Source organism: Eubalaena glacialis, chromosome 7, assembly GCF_028564815.1.
Source record: "Eubalaena glacialis isolate mEubGla1 chromosome 7, mEubGla1.1.hap2.+ XY, whole genome shotgun sequence".
Taxonomy (NCBI): domain Eukaryota; kingdom Metazoa; phylum Chordata; class Mammalia; order Artiodactyla; family Balaenidae; genus Eubalaena; species Eubalaena glacialis.
The window spans coordinates 21,034,706-21,050,602 of NC_083722.1; the positions used below are offsets into that span (position 1 = coordinate 21,034,706).

The window sequence follows — 15,897 nt, forward strand, 5'->3', positions numbered from 1 at the left end:
TGATAAGTATTTGAATCTTGCGGAGGGATACCGAGGAGGAAGATGAGACACAGCATCAGGACAGAAAAGAATGGGAGAATGGCTTGAGCAAATTCTCTGATACCGATGAGCCCTATTATTGTACCGCCCCTTTTTTCACCATACCCTTCAGAGCACTTATAAAACAATCAGCGACTAAAAATAGTAAAACATAACATCAGCCAGAAAGGCTTATAAATCCCAAGGGGGTTGGTGGCAAAAGTAGAAAGATCTCACGTCAGAGTCTGTGAACTCTGCAGACTTCCTGCTTTTAGATCCTCTGTGCTGGGGTCACAAAAGAGTTTACTGAATTATTAACTTGTCCCTTCGTTTTATTGCTGTAAAAGAAAAATATTTTTCCTACTGTCTCCCCTCCCTTTCAGGACAAGCTGAGTGTAAAAGCTACGGGCAATTTCACGAGCTTCCTCCCCGGATCTACAGGGCGCCACCTCCCACAGCAGTTTCACTTCTGAGTTTAGACCAGTCTGAGTTAACTTCCTCACCCAGATCTCAGGAACCGGCAGCGACCGGCGACGGAGGGAGCTAGCAGTGCATATGTGCCCGCTGCACGCTGAAGGGAGTGAGAAGGGTCCAGGCCCAGGTTGTTTCGGTGGAGGGAAAGGAGACGTGTGTGTGTGTGTGTGTGTGTGTGTGTGTGTGTGTGTGTGTGTGTGGTGGGCGGCACGGGGAAGGGAGTTTGTTTCCTGATAACAGCTGCTGGAACCCTGAAAATGGTCAGGACTTTGCTTCATAGCTCTCACACCCTGTCTGCTTTCTCTTTCGCCAGACTCCATGTCAGATCTCTGAAGATCCAGGACGTGAGGTGAGTGAAGGCCCAGGACGGGAACCCTGGGGCCTCAGAGGAGGGGAGGTCCTTCTCCCCGGGAGCAAAGCACTGCTGGCAGAGTGGAGCCTAGTGTATCTCTTGGGGGAGATAACCTGCCAAAGAATAGAAGTCTCCGGAAGAAATTCTCTACGGATCCAAGAGACTGGTCCTGGTTATTAGAGGGACATAGCCTATCCAGTAACTTTAGTTGAATCCCTGCTGTTAATTCTGCCACTGTCAGTGCAAAGGAAAGGCCACTCTCTTCCTTCATCCTCTGCTGCCCTCCCTGACAAACTCCCAGGAATGGGGAAGCAGGGAGCAGGGCTAGGTTCACGAAGCAGCCGGAGCAGTGGCTGAAGGGACCGAGTCCTTTGTTCCTAGTCACTCCTCCTTTGTCTATTGGTTGTCAGGTCCTCGCTGGTGGACACTAGGTGTCCAGCACCCAGGATCCTACAGAGGCCCCACCTTCCCCATCTGCTTCCCACCTCCCCACATCCTGGGTTCTGCCAACCCCCTGTGTTCCAGTCACCCTGAACTTCTCCTGAGAGAAAAGTCCTGGCCTGAAAAGATAGATAGTCACCTCCCTAGCCGTCCAGGAGCTCTGCACCCCAGGACCAACCCCTTCTCTTCCCAGTTCTCTTTCCAATTCTCTTTTCCTCAGGTCAGGGAGGGCAAAAAAAAACTTGTTGGTTTTTCTGGTTGTCTTTTTTACTTTCATTATCATACTGGTTGGGTCTCCACTGGGGACTTTATTAACCTGGTGTCTTTTGTTCTTTGTGGGGTGGGAGTGAGGGTTTAATTAGAGTCAAATTTAGGGAATTCCTGGCGGTCCAGTGGTTAGGACTCCTCGCTTTCCCTTCCAAGGGCTCGGGTTCAATCCCTGGTCGGGGAACTAAGATCCCACTAGCTGAGAGGCACGGCCAAAACAAACAAACAAGCAACAACAAAAAATTAGAATCAAATGTGATTGTCTCAATGAAATCCTTCATAGACCACCCAGTTACCTGGGTTACCTGGATGTAAGTGTTACTAGCAGTTACAAAGAAATAACTCTGGTACTAATTATTCTTAATATTCATTAGAGCAGTAAAGAGTTTGACAATCCCTCACTGAGTTCTCTCTCTTACTGCAACTTTGCTGAAGAAGTCTGCCTCATTTCTCTATCTCTCTCAGTGCTTGGTCCAAGAAAACTTTTCACAGTAATGGAATGTTCTCTATCTGGGCTTTCGTGTAGCCACCAATCACCGGCACCTATTAAGCACTGAAATGTGGCTAGTGGGTGTGAGAAACGGAATTTTAAATGCTATTTAATTGTTATTAATTCAAAGTGGCCACATGTAATAGTCACTACCATATTCCACAGCAGAGCTACATTTGATGCATCTTCTATATTCCAATCTATTTCTTCTCTCTAGACAGAAGACCACGTGACCTGTGGAGGCCAGTGGCAGCCAGTGCATCGGAAAGAGCCTCAGACAAGGTGAAGTTCCATCACTGTGGGAAAGTTCTGGCTGCTTCATCTCTGCCTCTAGATCCAATATTAGAGATTTTCAGGAAAAGCCATGGCCTCAACCCCAATCACCAAGAAGATGAGGGAGGAAGCCACCTGTTCCATCTGTCTGCAACTGATGACTGAGCCAGTGAGCATCAACTGTGGCCACAGCTACTGCCACTGGTGCATCATGAGCTTCTGTGAGATGCAACCATGGCTGGGGTTGTTCTCCTGTCCCCAGTGTCGGGTGCCATTTAAAATGGCGAGCCTCCGACCCAACAAACAGCTGGGAAACCTCATTGAAGCCATCAAGGAGATGGACCAGGAAATGTTATGTGAGGAACATGGAGAGAAGCTCCATCTGTTCTGTGAAGACGAGGGCCAGCTCATCTGCTGGCGCTGTGATCGAGGACTGCAGCACAAAGGGCACACCACAGCTCTGGTGGAAGATGCATGCCAAGGTTACAAGGTGAGTGGTGGGCCAGAGGACCTTGGCGAATACCCGGCCTCATGTTGCCCCCTAAGACCTGAGATTATTTAGCCTGAAGCCCAAGATTAGGATCCTGAAATACAGCTTTCATCATGTCATTCTTCTGAAAAGTAGTTTATGATGGGTCCTCACTGAATCAAGGCCCGATGGTCACTCTTGTCCCTATCCACTCTTGCTCTGATGAACTCTCCCTGCTCTAGAATGCCATGTGCTCCAATGCACACCTGCATGTTTTATTGCCTCACACTGTGTGTGTAATTTGAGAAACCACAATGTGCAAGTCCATGGGATAGAGTCTGAAAACACAGGGGACGAAGATACACCCCCTTTTAGGTATCCTACAGTCTAGTAGCGCAGACAAACCAGCAAAAAGGCTGCCTGGAGTCCCCTGATTTGGATGGTGGAGAGGAGCACCAAGGGGTGTGGAGTGGTAACTGAGGAATCTTCCCAAAAGTGACTCTTGAAGAACACATAAAAATTAACCAGATATAGAAGTATGGAGAAGGGAGAGGGCATTCCAGACCGAGGGGCCCACATGTGCAAAGGCACAGCCATGAGAGCGTACCTGACTCGCTGTGACCAGGCCAGAGGGTGTGTGCGGGGAAGGCAGGTGATGTCATGGGAAAGGAAGTCAGGGCCCAGAACTTGGTATCCGCTCGGAGTCTAAGCCCTAGCCCAGAGTAGTCCTGGCCACGGGGGGATTTTCATTTGCACAGTGAAGGATCAGGTTGACATTGAAAAGAACATTCTGGTACTGATACAATGAAAGGAATACCAAAGAGTAAAATTCAGATTACTCCTATAAGAAGGGGGAAAGGGAGCAGTTCCAAGCAAGATTCAGGAAGGGGAATGAGTGGAAGGGTTTGGAAGTGATTGGTCATGGAGTATGAAATGGAGGGAGAGGTTTTGGGCAACTCCTGTTTATCACTTAAGAGCATATAAAGGAAGGCTGACCTTTGCTATTGTGGAACGAAGGAGGGGGCATGGTCCTGCTGCCTTATTCCTTCCCTGCCCTGGCTAGATTTGAGAAAATTGTTGCCCCCAGTGTGAGCTCCTTGTTCCCTCCCCTATGACGTGGAGGTGGTCTTCTATTAAGGTTCTGGGTCCTTCATCAGGACACGTCAATACTGACCACCACTCGGCACATGGCAGCTCTTCCTTAAACTCCATGGAGCAGCTAATTACTGTAATGGGGATATTCCCATTGGAATTATTTTCCGACCAAGTAGTAAAAGGAGCAGCCCAGGGTGATGGTTCTAAGCCTTGAGAGTCAGACTGCTTAGTTTGAAATCTTAGTTCTGCTACTTATTAGATGGGTGACTTTGAGCAAAGTTATTTAATGTCTTCATGCCTTGGTTTCCCCAACTATCAATGGGGATAACAGTAGTTCCCTTCCTCTCCAACATACATGCTCAGGAGGCTGTTACAAGCTTTAGGGACATTAATACATGTAAAGCTTAGAAGAGCACTTGGCACATAGTGAGGGCAATACAGTCTTTTGCTAACAAGTTCTATAGAACCCTTTCTTGAGAGCACGTGAGAATTGAGTATACTTATTGGCTTTAGGACAAGAGCCGATTCTTTTTCTTTTTAAATCAAGATAAAATTTCTTTTTTTCCGAATTAATTAATTAATTAATTAGCCTGCGTCGGGTCTTAGTTTCGGTGTGCAGGCTCTAGAGTGCACAGGCTTAGTTGCTTGGTTGCCCCGCGGCATGTGGGATCTTAGTTTCCCAACCAGGAATCAAACCTGTGTCCCCTGCATTAGAAGGCAGATTCTTAACCATTGGACCACCAGGGAAGTCCCAAGAGCCAATTCTTTTCGTGTTGATCACAAGTAGCAATTTGGTTTAGCTTAAACTTGCTTTCCATGAAAATGTGAGGAACTATCTTGAAAAATAACCTAAAAGCTTGATATGGATACTAAATCATTTTTAAAGGGCTTCATGATACCATTCTTCAAAAGGTCTCAGAGCTCCCCTCCTCCATTAACTGTTTCTAATAACTTCAGCTGGCATCTTGGTCTGTCTTTCCTTCCTGACTCACCATAATACATACAAAGTTCCATGTGTGCCAAACACTCTGGTATTGGTTCTGTTTGGGTCAGCACATTACTTCATAAAATCTTTTTAGGTGATTATTATCTTGTTTTATGTGTAGAATTTCCCTGGCAAGACTGTTAGTGGTGGATATAGCTCAGGCTCAGGGTCAGCAGATGAGCTGGAATCACAGCCCAACCACCCACCAGTTACAGCATCTTGAGCAAGTTATTTATCCCCTTTCTAAGCTTCAGTTTCTGCGGCACAGAAATGATGTTAAAAATCCTACTAACTGCTCAGTGTTGCCAAGGGAATCAAATATGTTACTGCCTATACAGCCTTCAGCATGCTTCCTGGCAAAGTGTAAGGACTCAATACATATTCAATAGTCATGCTATTCTAATAGTCTTGGAGGGCTGGGATGCTCCTTAGGTGCCTAATGAAGAATTGTTGAATTGAAAAGACTTTATTCACCCAATTTTTCCTTCAGGAAAAACTCCAGGAAGCTGTGACAAAATTGAGGCAACTGGAAGAGGAATGTATGAACTTGAAGGTGTTCACGGCAAAGCAAATAACCGAATGGAATGTAAGAGTTTGGGTTTATTGATCTCAAGCTAGTTTCCATCCTAGAGCTTAGGTACAGGGGATGATTGAGCAAAGCATAGTGATGGCTTATTCTCACTAAACCAGACCAAACAGATAAAACCCAAAGAAGAAAACACATTTGTTTTTATGTCCCTCATTGTCTAATATCTATGAGAATTTATCTCCAACCCCTTCAATCTTTCAGTAGTAACCGGCTAGGATTCCGAAACCTCAGTTAGGAGAAGCAGAACTGGTGTGCCCATTTACCTAGAGCCATTCTTGACTGGGTTTCAGTTCTTAATATCTCAAAGTACCTTCTGGATTTGAAGGCCTTATTAACCTTATTGCTTTGGCACATGTACCACAGTGCAGGGTATGGCTTTCAGCCTTACAGGTTCAGAAACCACCCTTTGTGAGCACTAAGAAAACAGAATCACTCCAGGTTGAGGTTCGTATTACTCAAGCTCATTAGACTGAAGAAGGAAATCTATCTGATTTATAAGGAGGACCAGAGTGCTCCAAGAACCTACACACTTGGCACTGTAGCCTCTAGGGTCTGAAAGACTGTTTCCGTGGCTGACCAGCTTCCCCATGATCAGAGATGCATTCCTTTATGGAAATATTTATGTAATTAATCGGCTTACAGTCAAATCTCACAGGCCAGTGAGCCATTTTGCTTCTTTCAGAGGTCTCTTCCAACCTTCCAACCTCTGTCCAATCCTTTGTGTACAGTTGTTAAACTTGAACTCTCAGAGGACACTCTTGCTTCCCTCATTTCTGGGATCTTGGGCAATGGGGAGGATCTTGATTATAACTAATATATATGGAAACCCTGTCAATGACCCTCTACCACAACATCACAGTCATCAAAACACTGCATGAATTGAAAAAGCACTCATGGAAACTGCAATTCTTATCTCCCCAAATGAAAGCTGAGTCTGACAAGCTGTACCATTTGGTTTCTTATACATAAGGATGAGTAGGTGGACCCGAGTTGGTGGATGACTATTTCGTAGTTAACTATGACAAATGCCTGATACCCAGACCTCTCACTGCTGAGAATCATGGACTCTCCTAATAGCCTGGTTGTCTTAAAGTCCAGTCTTGGTGATGTTCATTACAAGCTTTTGCTTCAAGAAATTCCCTCAGACTCAGAGCTACTTTCTTATATCCTGAATAAAAACTCATTTTTATCTTTGTAACTGATAAAGTTTTTAACCTTGGCCCTAGTCCCATGATTAAATTATCTAGCACTCCTGCACCTTGGCTGAAGAAGGAAATTAATAAGGTGATAACCTCTCCCACATCTGAGTACCTGCCTTTCGGGCATGACTCTGCAGCGGGCAATTTGCGACGTTCTTCCAGCTCGAATGATTCATGGGAAAATAATGTTATGGTAGCTGAGCAAACTTTCTTTTGTGTATGTATGTGTTAAAATATGCATAATGAAATTTACTGTTTAACTATTTTTATGTGCACAGTTCTTCTTCCTCGTAACTCCAGGTAACCACTATTCTACTTTCTGTCTCTATGAATTTGACTATTCTAGATACCTCATATAAGTGGAATCATAAAATATTTGTTCTTTTTTTTTTCTGGCTTATTTCACTTAGCATAATGTCTTCAAGATTCATCCATGTTTTAGCATGTATCAGAATTTCATTCATTTTTAAGGCTGAATAGTATTCCACTATATCTATATACTGCATTTTGTTTATCAGTTCATCCATCAATGGACATTTGGTTTGTTTCCACCTTTCTTGACTCTAGGAGAAGACAGAAGTTCAGAAACAAAAAATCCAGTCTGACTTTAAGAATCTCCAGAGCTTCCTTCATGAGGAAGAGAAGTCTTACCTATGGAAACTGGAGAAAGAAAAAGAGCAGACTCTGAGGAGACTGAGGGACAATGAGGCCACTCTTGAACAGAAGAGCCATGAACTCGAGAGCTACATCCTGGAACTAGAGCATAAATGTCAGGGCTCAGCCCAAAATTTGCTGCAGGTAAGGCCATGCACTTGGAGAAGGGAAGGAAGGTATCTGTTCCTGAGCTTTTAGGAGGAGAATGGTGAGGAAGCATGGGAAGCTGGGCGAGGCCTGCCTGTTTCACTCAAAAATGGCACATTAGTGTAGGGAATTTAAAGTAATGTTTCTTTTGGATACACATCAATATTTGCAAGGTGGCCTTCACTAGTCTATAGAGCGGCTTTAGGTGAATCAGAAAAAATATGGATATGGTGGGCTCCTTGGCCAAATGGAACCATGGGATAACTTTTGCTACCATTTGCCTCTGTCCCATGTTCACAAAACTCTGACTGTCAAACTGTCTCCTGAAATACTCCTCCAGATGACTGGTGGGTGACAAAGTGGGGCAGCCAAAAGAAGGTTATGAGTGATAACTTCTCCCTGATTTGCTTGTAGAGCCCTCCAGAGCTCTTTTGGGGCCTTCGTTCAGCTGCATAATGGATCCAGCCCATTAAGACAAACTACGACTGGAGCTGTTTTTTCTATTCCCCACTAATAGAACTGGAGGTCACACTGTAGCCTGAGAATGTAGCATGACTGCCCCACCACCATGTGATACCTGCTGCTACCATCTTAATGGCCCAGTCACAGGGGCTATGCATGGATTCACCACTACGGACTTTTGCAATGAATGGTCTCTACTGTGGGCTCACTCTGCAGGAAATTAGGTCACTGAAAGCAAGTCTTTCCAGAGGGAGCATGGGCAAAGCTCTTGGCCCTCTATCCTAAGCAGCCCACAGGTAGATGTGATTGCAGACACTGCAGCTCTCCACAGACCACAGCAAGGAAGATAACAGATAAACATTCTGATATGCTGAATATCCCAGGGGGCCGAGATGGAAATCATTCTATCTGGGTATCCATCAATATCTAAGGCCAAGGTTACTCTCTTTAATTCTTTGTAAGGAGTGTTTATAGAGAACAGCCCCACATGCCAAGTCCCATGAAATGCTGATGTTCCCACACTTACATTTTGTCTTTCTCCATAGGATGTGAAAGATACTTTGAGCAGGTGAGTCCTGTACAAATGCAGGAGGGAAGGGGTGTGGGTATATAGAGCTGAATGGAATTTACCACTGAAGAAGTCTTGGTCTCTGCTTATTCTAGGAGTTGGGCTGTGAAGCTAGAACAACCAGAGGCCCTCTCTTTGGACCTTCATACTGTGTGCAATGTTTCTGAGCTTTACTTTGATGTGAAGAAAGTGTTAAGGAGCTACCAAGGTAGGTGAAGAAGCCCTAAATGCTATGGACAGAAGGGACCTTAAGTGGTAACCAAGTTCACCACCTATCCCTGGGCAGGCTCACAGCCAGAGCGGTCATTCAGATATTTTCAGTTGAGCTATCACCCTCTCCCTTGTTAGTTTGCTCCAGTGCTTAGACAGGGACATGGCGTACTGGTTATCTGTGCAGACCCTTCAAATTCCTGCTCTCTCACTTGTCACCTATGTCATTCCAGGCAAATAACCTCCTCAGTTTCCCCATCTGAAAAATGAAAATATTAACAACTCCCACTTCATTGGGTTGTCGGGAAAATTAAATATGTCAACATGTGTAAAGTGCTTAGCAGTGTCTGGGACATAGTGTTTATTGTTAATATTTTGGTCAATTCTCAGAGCAATGCAAGAAAGGTAGGTGAGTATTATGACTGTGGTCCAAATGTTTTAGGGCCTTGGCCCAGATAACACAGATGGTAAATGTTAGAACCATGACAAAAACCAAGTTTTACCAATTCCAAAGCCTGAGCTTCCTGCTCCTTTGATTCTCTTCATCAGTGCTTGCTATATGTCCACCATCCCTTATCCACAACTACAAGATTCCAAAAGTTCTGAAAACTGACAATTTTTTCATAACTTGTTTGGCTACAAAATTGGACCTAACCTAAAATGATTTGGTGGCTGTATTAATTATCTATTGCTGCAGACAAATTTAGTGGTTTAAAGCAACACACATATATTATCTCACAGGTTTTGTGAGATAAAGCTGGGCACAGCTTAGTTGGGTCCTTTGCTTAGGGTCTTACAAGGCTGCAATTAAGGTGTTAGCCTGGGGGCTTCCCTGGTGGCGCAGTGGTTGAGAATCTGCCTGCTAATGCAGGGCACATGGGTTCGAGCCCTGGTCTGGGAAGATCCCACATGCCGCAGAGCAGCTAGGCCCGTCAGCCACAATTACTGAGCCTGCGCGTCTGGAGCCTGTGCTCCACAACAAGAGAGGCTGCGATAGTGAGAGGCCCGCGCACCGCGATGAAGAGTTGTCCCCGCTTGCCACAACTAGAGAAAGCCCTCGCACGGAAACAAAGACCCAACACAGCCATAAATAAATAAATAAATAAATAGTAAAATAAGGTGTTAGCCTGGATGTGTTCTTACCTGGAAGCTAGACTGGGGAAGAATCCTCTCCCAAGCTCACTCAGGTTGTTGGCAGAATTTATTTCTTTATGGTTATGGGACTTAGGGCCCTGGTTTCTTGCTGGCTGTTGGCCAGAGGTTGCCCTCAGCTTCTAGAAGTGAGCCATCAGCTGCTTGCACATGGGCCTCCCAACATGGCCAATTATTTCTTCAAAGTAAGCTCAGAAGAGAGTCCCTAGAGCAAGTCTGCCAGAAAGATGGAGGCTTATAAAATGACATATAGTCACAGGAGTCACATCCCATCATTTTTGTCATATTCTATTGGTCAGAAGCAATTCACAGGTCCTGCCCACACTCAGAGGGAAGGAACTGCATAAGGGTATGAACACCAAGAGGCAGGATCACGGAAGGCTACCCTTGTGTCTGAGTGACATGGTGGCCAAACCTGAACTGCACTGATATGAGATTATTTAAAGTCTTTATTTATCCTGCTTAGTTTGAATTTATGTTTTACTGCAGAAATATTGATGCATTAGATTACAAGACAATGCCTTAGACCCTTCCAGGGGTGGGCACATAATTTAGAGTATCTGTATTGTTTGCCTTTATAACATCAAAAATATTCTGAATTTCAAAACTCATTTGGCCCCAGGGATTTCAGATAAGGATTATGAACTGTATTCAGTTTCCCCTCAAGTTAACAAGAACAAACAACAATAACAACTACCAAAAAATAGCAACTCTGTATTTGATCCTATACAGATGCAAGGAAGGACTTTATATAGATTATGTCCAGATTTAACTGAGTTGATTTTTCTACTCTTATCTTTCACAGAAGGCATTACAACATGGTTCAAGTCAATCTGTTTCTAAAATGAGCTCATCTTTTAACTAGATAATTCTCCTTCTTTTTGAAACCCTCATTATTAAAGTTTTTCTTATTAAAAAAGTAATATAAATAAATTGTAATCAGTCAAACAGTATAGAGAGATATGAAAAAAAAAGTTCAAGGTTTCTCTTACCCTTCTGCAGGTAACAAGACCTAGGTCTTTCTCTATGTTTTTACAAACATTTAATACATAGATCGTCTCTTCCTATTCACCCATTGCTTTTTAAAGCTGTCTAATATTCCGTAGTACATCATAACTATACGTAACCATATTCCTACTGATGGAGCTTCAGGCTGCTTTCAGCACTTGGGTCTTATAACATTTGCAGCAATAACTTTCTAGTCCATGCAACCTTATACCCTGGTGCTTTCATTCCTGTAGGGCGTATACCTAAAGCTGGGATTGTTGTTAATCTTAACACATGTTACCAGATTACTTGTTCCAATGTAGCAACATGCACTCTCTCACCAGCACCAAGAAAAACAATTCACATATACTGAACACTCTTTCTGTGACAGATGAGAAGAGCTTCACGTGTGTTATCTTGTTTTACACCACAAGCCTCTCTGTAGGAAGCATTTTTTACTTTATAGATAAGGAAACCAAAACACAGAGAGGTTACGTGACTGTTGTAAATTCCCACAACCAGCAGGTGGTAACTCAGGTAGTATCTCTCTAGAACTCACTCTCTTAATCACTCTGCAATGTGGCAAAAAATGAAAATGATGTATTTTTTAATTCATTGTCTTGTGGAGTGGACACTGAAGGTATGTGTAGTTGGTTTTTGTTTGTTTGTTGCTATTACACACAATACTACTGTGAACTTCCTTGTCCATGCTTTCTTGTGTCCTGTGAATGGTTTCCTCTGGGGATATACCTTGAATTAAAAATGCTGCTGTGTAGGGATGAACATCTAATTTTACTAGATACTACAGATCTTGAAATTGTATTACTTTATACCCTACCAGCAACATAAGAGATCCCACTGTTTCACATCTCCCTGACTCTCGGCTTATAATTTTTGGCCATCTGATGGATTTGAAATGGTACCTAATTGTGGACTTAATTTGAGTTTCTCCAGTGTCACTAGTGAGGTTGAGCTTCTTTTAGTAAGTTCATTAGCCCTTCAGGCTTCTTCTGTGTTTTAAGAATTTTTCTTTTGGGTTCTTTTCCTCATTGATTTATGGGAGCTTATTATAGCCAATATCTTCTGTTATGTGTATGGCATTTTACATTTTCATCCTATCTTTTGATGTATAGAGATTCAAACTTAGAGTAGACACATTTGTCTTCAAGGTCTATGACTTTTGTTTCCAAAGAGCTCAGGCATCAACCAACTTTCTAGTGGTATTACCAACCTGTAAACATTTTAATTTCTCAGCTTGGTTTTCCTGGATCATTCAGGGAATATTAATGAAGCCCGAAACTTTTGTGAGTCAGGCTCATGATAAGGACTGACTGAAGAGAGTTTAATAAAGGGATTATTTACAAAGACGAGGATTTGGGTGATCATCAAGGAACAGTGAAGCAAACCAGGGCTAGGAATAGGTAGGGAGTCATCACCTCCCCAAGGCTTCGGTAGCAGATGGAGGGAGCTGTAACCAGAGGCAGAGGAATGCAGACCCTCCAAATCATAGCTAGTGGGGAGGGACTTTGGGTACTAAATACTTCTAACTCTATTTCTTTTTGCCCTGTGGTCTCCTCTAGTGCTTCTCATTGGCTTAACCAAATAGCAGTCAGAGGGAAGGGAGCCTGGCTGATGTGTCCATAGGGGTTAGCTTTCCTGGACACAGAGCAGGCTGGAGAAAGGTGGGGAGTGAGCTGGAGGGGCAAGTGGAGAACATCCAGCAGTGGAAGTGTTTCCTAATACTTGATTTCCCGTATTGCCACAGCCCAAATGATCAGTGTTTAACCCAGTAACACAGTGGTTTGCTAACTCTCTTGCTGGACCACCCCATTACAACCTTTCATTTTTAAAATTGCATTGCTGGCCAATATCACACTTTATCATACTTTTTTATATCTTACTTGACTCTAGTCAGATATTTTTCATGTATATTGGTCTCTGGTATGTTACTTTATACTAATCCCTATAGAGCATTACCTGAAGCAAGAAAGAAGAGCTTACACTTAAAAGTCGGGGGACTAGGTGTGTGTCCTGAAGCCTGGGTAAAATTTTGGGTTTTCCAATAACAAGCTATGACATTAGTTGTGTCGTTTTCCTTCTCTGATCCTCAGTGTTAATGGTAATTTAGTAGAGATGATGAAGGGCTCATTTCTGCTCCAATATTCCATGATTCCTAGAAGTCCTACAAGGGAGAGGAAGGGCTTCGGAGAGGACCGTAACCACGTTAACTCTGGTTAGTTCTGCTCCTTGGCTTCTCTGAGTGACTAAGATGGTGATGATGTTGAAGAAGATGATGATGATATCATTATTATTACTACCATTTACAGGGCACTTACTATATACCAGGAATTTTACTAAGCACTAAGCATACATTAGCTCCTTCAATCCTCCCCACCATGCTTGGTGACAGATACGATGATTTCCACTTTATATTTAACAGAACTGAGGCTTGGAGAATGATTTGCCTAAGCTCACAACAGCTAGTAAGAAACAATGTGGTACATATATACAGTGGAATATTACTCAGCCATAAAAAAGAATGAAATGATGCCATTTGTGGCAACGTGGATAGACCTAGAGATTGTCATACTGAGTGAAGTAAGTCAGACAGAGAAAGACAAATATCATATGATAACACTTATATGTGGAATCTAAAAAATGGTACAAATGAACCTATTTACAAAATAGAAATAGAGTCACAGGCATAGAAAACAAACTTATGGCTACCAGTGGGGCAAGTGGGGGGAGGGATAAATTGAGAGATTGGGATTGACATATTTTCACTACTATATAAAAAATAGATAACTAATAAGGACCTACTGTATAGCACAGGGAACTCTACTCAATACTCTGTAATGGCCTATATGGGAAAAGAATCTTAAAAAGAGTGGTTATATGTATATGTATAACAGATTCACTTTGCTGTACACCTGAAACTAACACAACATTGTAAATCAACTATACTCCAATAAAAATAAAAATAAAAAAAGAAACAATGCTTGGATTTGAATGCAGGCCGGTTTTATTTAAAATAAACTGTGCTTTCAGCTACAAAAATCATGTCCTTTTTTTTCCCCCCAGTCAGCGTGACTCTGGATCCAGATACAGCTTATTACGAACTAATTCTGTCTGAGGATCGGAGACAAGTGACTCGTGGATGCCCCCAGGAGAATCTTGATACTTCTTCTAGGAGATTTAGTGCCTTACCCTGTATCCTGGGCTGTGAAAGCTTCACCTCAGGAAAACATTACTTTGAAGTGTATGTGGGAGAAGGAACTGGGTGGGATTTAGGAGTCTGTATGGAAAATGTGCAGAGGGACACTGTCATGGTGCAGACGCCTCAGTCTGGATTCTGGGCCATCAGATTGTGCAAAAAGAAAGGCTATGTAGCGCTTACCTCTCGCCTAACTTCCCTTCAGCTGAGGGAGAAGCCCCTGGTTGTGGGGATTTTTCTGGACTTTGAGGCTGGAGTTGTATCCTTTTACAACATGACCACTGGTTCCCACATCTTCACCTTCCCAAAGGCTTCCTTCTCTGACACTCTCCGGCCCTATTTCCAGGTCTATCAATATTCTCCTTTGTTCCTGCCTCCCCCAGATGAGTAAGGGAAGGAGTAAAGTCTCCTCCTTGATTTAACTAGCATAGAGAGTATAATCTGAATCCCATGAGGACAGAAATGTGGTCTCTTTTCTTCGCTGCTATTTCCTTGTACCTAAAACAGTGCTGGGTTTTTAGTGCATACTTAATAAATCTGCATTGAATAAATGACTCTAATGACTGTAAAAATACCCCAAGTGGTCAGCCTGAGCTGGGGAAAAGCAAGATAATAGCGATGATTATGCTTTGTCTTCTCCATCCCTCTTCAATGGGTTCAGAGTTTCTTGAGTGACCAGGAGGGTGACTCAGAGACCAGGAGGTCTGACTTCTCCCAGTTTGTTTGGTGCCATTTAAACTCATAGATGGGGGATGAGGAAAAGCTGCAATTGTCTCTGTCAACTGCAGAAAAGAGCAGGAAAATCAAAAATGCAATGACTCATCTAACCACTAACATGATTAATAATCTGAGCCATAGTAAGCCATTAATAATCTGAGCCATCAATAATCTGATGTAGTAAGTTTGGATGGCTACCAGACCTGGTGAGATCTGCTTGAGCGATAACCACCCTCCTTCCTGCATCTCAGAAGCCAGTTGCAAGTCCAGGTTGTCACCTGTGCTTCTGACTGACTGGCTATAAATTGGAGGTTCCCATGATCCCCTCTTTGGGTTTGATCATTTGTTAGAATAGCTCACAGAACTCTGAGAAACACTTTGTTTACTGGTCTATTATATAATAAAAGATATGATAAAGGATACAAATAAACAACCAAATGAAAAGATACATAGGATGAGGTCCAGAAAGGTCCCTAGCACAGGAGCTTCTGTCCCCATGGAGTTGGAGTACATCACCCTCCCAGCACATGGATGTGTTCGCCAACTCTGAAGCTCTCCAAACCCTGTACTTTGAGGATTTTTATGGCGGCTTCATCATGTGGGCATGATCAACCATCAGTTTAATTTCCAGCCCCTCCTCCGTTCCCAAAGGCTAGGGAGTGAGGCTGAAAGTTCCAAGCAACTAATCATGGCCTGGTCATTCTGGTGATCAGCCCCCATCCTGATCTATCCAGCAGCCCACCAAGAGTTGCCTCATTAGAGCAAGAGACATTCCTATCACCTAGGAAGTTCCAAGGGATTTAGGAGCTCTGTACTAGGAACCAAGGGAAGAGGCCAATGTGTGTGTGTGTGTGTGTGTGTGTGTGTGTGTGTGTATTCATGTATGTGTGTGTGTATATATATATATATATATACACACACACATACATACATATGTTTTATTATTATTTCACAACATGTTAATAAACTTATTGTTTTTCTCTTGTTAGTCTAATTTACAGGTCCCTAGTTGGAGAACCTAAGATGGGTAGAGGAAAATGATTGTTTCCTCCCCTATACAAGCAACCCCAATGTTATTTGTTCTCTGTTCCCATAGTCCAAGCACACGTACCCACTCTGGAGCCTCAGACCCAC

At 43.2% G+C, this 15,897-nt stretch overlaps 1 protein-coding gene across 1 annotated transcript; it reads left to right on the top strand.

The window, feature by feature from the left end:
• The first annotated feature begins 442 nt into the window (after positions 1-442).
• On the top strand, positions 443-14,597 carry TRIM38 (tripartite motif containing 38). The gene is made up of 8 exons (XM_061194896.1): positions 443-619; positions 806-841; positions 2,260-2,805; positions 5,355-5,450; positions 7,220-7,450; positions 8,461-8,483; positions 8,579-8,691; positions 13,914-14,597. Exons 3-8 carry the CDS (start codon positions 2,407-2,409, stop codon positions 14,435-14,437), a joined length of 1,386 nt encoding a protein of 461 aa, XP_061050879.1. The 5' UTR covers positions 443-619; positions 806-841; positions 2,260-2,406; the 3' UTR covers positions 14,438-14,597.
• The last annotated feature ends 1,300 nt before the right edge of the window (positions 14,598-15,897 follow it).